At 37.7% G+C, this 6,923-nt stretch overlaps 1 protein-coding gene across 1 annotated transcript in view; it reads right to left on the bottom strand.

Moving 5' to 3' along the window:
- The window catches only part of syn2b (synapsin IIb), a gene marked incomplete at both ends in the record, with an annotated part of 83,683 nt that overhangs the window by 25,814 nt on the left and 50,946 nt on the right, over positions 1-6,923 (bottom strand). The window contains 3 exons of the mRNA XM_079241587.1: positions 21-110; positions 261-417; positions 6,728-6,819. Of these exons, the coding sequence (XP_079097713.1) occupies positions 21-110; positions 261-417; positions 6,728-6,819 (339 nt within the window). The remainder of the gene's footprint in view (positions 1-20; positions 111-260; positions 418-6,727; positions 6,820-6,923) is intronic.

The following is a 6,923-nucleotide window of genomic DNA, read 5'->3' as shown; positions in this document are numbered from 1 at the left end:
GTAAAATCAAAGAACTTCACCATGTCTTTGTAGTTAGGGTAGAAGGTCTGATCGATGAGGGGAAACTTGTCTGAGCCCAGCCGCTTCTGATTATTGATCAGCTGGGAAAACTGAAGGAGAGATGAAAAGAATAGGAAAAGAAAGAAAGCAAATGTTAAAACTTCTACAAACTAAACATGGCTTGTAATGTGTCACATGAAAAAATGTAGACAATAAAACACTTTGTGCAGTTGTGTATTTATTGTACAGGGGTCACTCACAGCCCAGGGTTTGTCACAGAGGTTGTAAATGGAGTCCAGGGAGTTGACCGAGGGAATGCCTGCATACTGAAGACCAATGATCAAGTTCCTAAAATCCTCATTTTGGGCCATGCTGAATGCGTGTTGGCGCACCAAGACAAAGTCAGGCCTGAATGACCTGGAATAAGAAAATACATAAAGCTGAATCAACAGTGTATGTTTCCAAAACCTTTACATGCACTTACATAACCTTTAAAACCCTGATGTGTTAGAGGACAAATGGCTTTAAACTTCGGCAAAATGGCCATTTTGGCGACCTCGCTGCAATGTCGATTAAAAACTCCCCAATTTTGTTCTGTTTCACTTTGATCAGAGTTGACTTTTGCTCATGTTTACATTTTGTAATATGATTGATGGAGGCTCAGAGCTACAGCTGCATCTTTTCAAAGGAATAATCATTCATCCTGAAAATGCGATAGACTGCAGACCTGTCCAGAGTGTAGTCTGCGTCTCATCTGCTAATTGCTGGGATGAGCTCCAGCTTCCCCATGACCCTGAACTGGACTAAGCAGTAGAGAATATAAATTATTGAATGAATGAATCCTGAAAATGCAGTAACTGTCACGATGGTGTAGAGGCGTGGAACCAAATACAGGAGACTGAGGCAGACTGCTGAGAAGGTTCCGGTTTATTTAGTTACACCCAGGCAGAAGACTGACTGAGGCACGAACTAAACTTGAGCAAACACAAGACGAAACATACTAAACTAACACAATGAACCAGCAAAGGGGAACAGAAACCAATGGGTATAAATATTGAAACACAGAACAAGAAACAGGTAAGATGGATGAAACTAACAAGACCAGGTGGATCTACAAGAAAAAAGACACAAGTAAACTAAACAAGGAAAATTACAAAATAAAGCAGAAAACCAAGAACTAAAGGGAACAAGAAACATTACATCATGACAGTAACCATTAACAAACATACAAATATTTTCGCAATATAACAAATCTCACAACTGTTCCATTTCTCACAACTCTAAAAGTATTTGAATGGACCTCATTGTTACGGAGATACATTTCATTATAGGAGTGCAATCTTCAAGTGGTCTACAGAATAGCAATAGGGCTCAAAGGACAGTTTCTCATTAAATATACTTTGTGTCTTCACAGCCATAAAAAAAGGGTTTGGCCATGAAATATTTTCAGTTTTATTTGATTTATTAAATAACACCAAATAAAATGTCACGCAGAATTAAACTCACCGAGGGTTAAATCAGGCTTGAGGATGCAATAACAGTGATGTTTCAAAGGTCTGACTGGGCCACATAAATAAAAAAAGAAAAACTAAAATTGCACAGTGACGAAAACACAATTAGATGGCAATATCTCAGAGGAGTGTAGATAGTCATCTGTGAAGGATTCCTAATAACCCCCTGTTTTGGATTGCTTGGTAATGTGACACAATCTGTCACGATGCTGAAAGAGATTTGATGAGAAATGAAGCTTGCAGTGGATAATTGGGGTTACATTTATTTTCTAATGATGAATCATTAAAATGACAAAACTATTTCAACAACATGCTTTAATTGCACATTATTGAAAAAGTGTCATTTGAGAAAAAAATAAACAATCTTTTTCTGTAGGCTTCAGGGTGGATCTTTTTTATTATGTATTTTGGTACCTTTAAGTAATATTAGTACATTAATGTATATTGCTATATTAATGTTACCTATTCCCTATATTAATGCATCAATATTAACCCTTAAGTTGAATCTTGATACTAGCATTTACTCAGTAAATAAATAATGTTAGATCAAACAGTGTTTGGTTACTTTCTGCTGCTCATGCCTGACAATTTCTTTTCCCCTCTAAATGGGTCAACATTTTTTGCAGTTTAATACTAAGGACTTGATTTCATTAGCCGCTGCGAGTAATTACATGTAACACTGTTTTGATCATCTGCAACTCTTGTCTTGTTATTACTTGACTCGGACCAAAAGATGATATTGCGTTCTTGCCTCCAGCTGGAGGCAGATGTGGGATGGCAGGGCGCAGTGCAAGCCTCCTGCTTGATTTGTCCTGTTGTGTAACCTCATCACTGGAAGGTGGAACTGGGCTGCTGGCGACATGTGTCACCGAGGTGGCAGACCACCGCCAAACAGCAGAGTTAGCAGTAACGAGGACTGCAGTGCTGTGTTTAACCACTGCATGATTAAAGAAATAATCCGAAATGGCAGTTGGTAAAAGGTTCTGTCATTTGATATATATATATATATATATATATATATATATATATATATATATATATATATATATATATATATATATATATATATATATATATATATGTGTGTGTGTGTGTGTGTGTGTGTGTGTGTGTATGTATGTATGGAGTATTGCATGAACAGTTGCTGGATCCAATACTATTTGCCAAAATGCATGAAATTCCTTGGTGGAACTATTATGTGCATTTCAGGCTAATTTATTTTTATTTCTGAGACCAGAAGGGTTGGGATTGATCGAGTTATTGTCACAAATAGCTTTATTTACTTCAGACCGACCCTCTCCGTAGGCTGTCAGATCAGCCTGTGGGCAAAACAAGTGGATTGAGACTCTTCCGCATTAAGCCCCGCCTCCCGCCACTGCACTACATCGGGAGCGCGCACCACAACTGCTTTCGCTGTCATAGTAACATCTCATAAACAGAAGGATTAGGCTCATATGAACTCAATAAAAAACACAAAATACAATGTCAACACACAGCATACAGCCCTACATGTTGGAACCTGAATCAGACCCTGAAAACAAAGTGGAAAACAGCAACCCACAGCAACGAATGCAGCAGGATGTCTCTCTTTGGTAAACTCACCAGCCATCGTTGGAAATAACTTTATCCAATGTTTTCCACCCACCTGATGTATTTGTACATGCCCTTGTTGACCAGTAGAAGGTAACCAATCACCGAACCTTATCCCCCGGGACGTCACAAGGATTTCCAAGTAGAAAAAAACTCTCTAAGACAACGCGTTTTTTGTCGCCATGGAAACTGAACGGACAGAGTGCTGGAACTCAAACTCAAACTCAAATGTGTTTAGGTGATAAAAAACAGTGCTGTTCACATGTCTGATGAGGATTCAACACTGTAAAACTGTAGAAAGCTCAGAAAACTCCAAATACCATCATAGCACCCCTTTAAACATTTAACTGTACACAGCTCTTATTCAATCTAAGACATAATAGAACCTGAAACCTGGAAAATAGTTAGTCTTTCTCAAGGAAACATACAACTCTCCACAATCACAAAGCAACTACATTTAAATTCTCCCTTGTCAAATTTTTTTGTTCACAATTTTATGATTTTATGATTAACTTAAATGAGCATAAATCAAAATATTTTTGTATTTAGTGTAGCAGCAAACAGCCTCCAGATGCTGTGCAATATGTCATGCTACAGCTCTCCACAGGATTTGACTCTGGAGAGGAAAGAGGAAAGATTGTAACGCAGTCATCTTCCAGGCTGTTATCAAGTAGAGGAGTAGAACGTTGCAAGTAATAAAGAGTGTCACCTTCGTGAATGTGCTATACTTTTTTGTGATATGACTGCTTGAAGAAAGCATCTTTTAGAAACAGGCAGTGGTTTTAAGGTTTGATTGTCTGTCTTTAAACTGAAAAGAACCAACTGGTTCATGCCAGTAAGCTCCCAATTCATCCTGCTGGGGTCTGACTTAAAGTAGCATCCAGAGTCCATTACTGTTTCAGCATGAGGCCCATCCTTCTGTTTTCATCAAGTGATTCTCTTTTCAAGTGTCCATAAAATCATCCACCCATCCATTTTTTTGTTAGCTTTATGTTTTTATGGGTTATGGAGGAACTGGAGCCTGGAGAAGGCTTCACCAAAGGTGAATCTATGCAGCATATCCTTATAAAATGGTAGAAAAAAAAATCTGTCCTCTCATTCTTAAAACTTTACCTTGCGAAGCTTTGTTGTTCTACATTTTATGGCCCAATGGTCACACGCCTCATCAGAACTGTTGTATCTTTTCAGAGAAGTTCAATTTCTTTATGGATTCATTTTAACATTAGTAATAAAGCTGTCTAGTATTTTCTTTCTTGACAGGTATTTAGTGACGCAAACCCTCTAAACGAAAACAAAAGATCACATAAAAATGTTAAATCCAAAAAATGTTTCACGTTATTTGGGGCTGAGTTAGAACAAGTGTGCAGAAAGTGGTCAGCATTCTTACTTGCATCATAACGTGATTATTAGATATGTTAAACCACGACCATCAGTTGCTTTCTTAGACATTCTGTTAACATGTTTAATTAAACTTCAACTTTGAATAGTAAGACATCACCTGTGGAAACTGACTTTGGGGGTTCAAGGTTCTAAAATAAGGCCTGATGACCCCTTATCTCCCCCAGTAGATAAGCTCTAAAGGGTCAAACCCATGACATTATGAGAAAAGTAGCAGCGAGATACAGACTGATGTAATTCTCTGCATTCATAAGATTTCAGATTTGTTGACACCAACAGTGGTAGAATTGTAACGTAAATCTGCTTGTTTCTTCATATGACAAAAATTAAGAGAAAAAAAGGATGGTTTTGTTCTCCGCAGGGACCATTAATCTAGAGTTGGCCTGTGTGGGTGTACATATGTATGTAGGGGGGTATGTATGTGTATATACGTGTATGTATTTATCTCTTTCTCTTGTTTTCTCTGTTTTCTTTTCTGTTCTCTTTCTGTCTCTCTTCTGTCCTCTCCGGTCTGGTCCAGCAGCACAAACTCGGTAATATGAACAATTATCCAAAACAAATAGAAAAATAAAATAAGAATCCAGAAAAACAAGGGGATCATTTTATCTATAAAAGCTCCCCTTGGCAAAATAAATTTGCTCAGCAGAACACAGCATCCAGAACATCAGTCTGCTTGCTTAAATGCTGGACAAGATCATTAAATGAAAAGAAAAAGAGAAAAAAGTAGATCAAAACTGTAATTATGGGACTTTCTAACTTAAATGATTGTCCACTAAGTAATACTTTTCTCATTAAACTACTCTAGCATATTGAAGGTAACTACATATTCCTGCAGTGGGAGGTAAGTAAATGCTTCAAGAGACTAAATCTACAAGAGTTAAACAGAAGTCATACAGCTCAAACTGTTAATACTATATTCAGTTCTCTCTTTTGGCAAAACTAAATTAAAGTTCGTGTGTTTTTAACACGGTAAATTTTCTTTTAAATGAATAATTGTCATTTAGCTATGTTTAGTTTTTTTTTCAGTAAAAATAGGAATATAAAATGAAACGGAAAGAAATGAAGATAATACTGCACAGAGGCAGATTGTGTAGTGACATGCCCAGGGATGGGATGGAGGTTACTAAGCAACATGCAGTCTCTGAGCAGTTAGCAAATCACTGCTGTGTGTTGAAGCTGATGGAGACAGTGTAATTACTGAGACAAATGTAGATAGTTTGGAACGTCCTGGTCTGAAAAAGCTGGCCCTGAAGTCAAACAGAAAAACTGATGTTCATGCTTAAATGTGTTTCCACAACAAGGCCAAGTTGGGGAAGTGTATTTAGGCCACGGCAGAAGTGTAGAGTCAGATAAACTTACACAGAAAAAATCCCTGTAAACATAAGTGTTAATTATTCTTTCTCTTGTGATTCAAAGCAAACTTATTTTCATCAAACGTCCTGGTAAATTTGCAGACCATCCTCATAGTATAACTGTGTCAGGCTGAAACTACTTAATTAATTTCCTACTAGTCTTAAATGTTGCTGAACAGTGGGAGTTACAGTCTCGCTTAATTGCTGTCAGTCTGAAGCCAGGACACTGGTGTCTCTGTCAGTGTGGTTTATAGTGTGCAAGCATGTCTGTGATGATCTGTTTCATATGTGTGTATGCTCATTTACTGTGCCAGCTGTGGGTAATGGTTGTGGTTATACGCCTCTGCCCTTTTTCCTCTGAGCAGAGCTTCCTGTAAACAAGTCTGTTCATTATTTCCAAATACATCATGATGAGACAAAACAGAAATATTGTTATTAACTGATACACAAATCAGCACTTTTATGCCCTAATAGCAAACAAAGGCCCTCCAAAGTGGAACCTATTTGTGAGAATTCATTTGAGGGAGTATGTGCTCAAAGCAGTAGTTTCAACTTGGTTTGTCCTTTATGAGGACAAACTATCTCTGCATCAAAGGTTTGTTTATCATATAGCATTCAGGGACTTTCTGCAAAATACATTTTGTGGCAGGTTTAAGATTAAAGCATGAAGTGTGTACATCTTAGTTATATTCTGGGGGATATAAATTACTATAAAAGTAATCTATTTCCACAGAGATCCCATCAATTTCCAGGGCTGTTCCAGTGATTGATTAGGAAAGCTGCACAGCTTCTTTGTGAATCGAGTTTTGAACAATGTTAAAGAAATCTCAACTGATCATTATATGCATTATATGCACATGTATCTGTGAGACTGACCTGACCACTTTTGTGCCGCCCCTTATGACTTGCATATCCACATTGCAGGTTCCATTTGAATGGGAAATGAGGTTGATCTCTGAGAACTCGGCCTGCGCAGAGGAGGGGGTTGAGGGGTGGGGTGGGGGGCAGGACACAAAAAACGTCATATATTACATACATTTAGAAACTGTACATGACTGTGTTTTGAATTCTA

The sequence above is a fragment of the Telmatherina bonti genome (assembly GCF_933228915.1).
Source record: "Telmatherina bonti genome assembly, chromosome: 6".
In the NCBI taxonomy this organism is placed as follows: domain Eukaryota; kingdom Metazoa; phylum Chordata; class Actinopteri; order Atheriniformes; family Telmatherinidae; genus Telmatherina; species Telmatherina bonti.
This window is presented reverse-complemented; position numbering and strand designations above follow the sequence as displayed.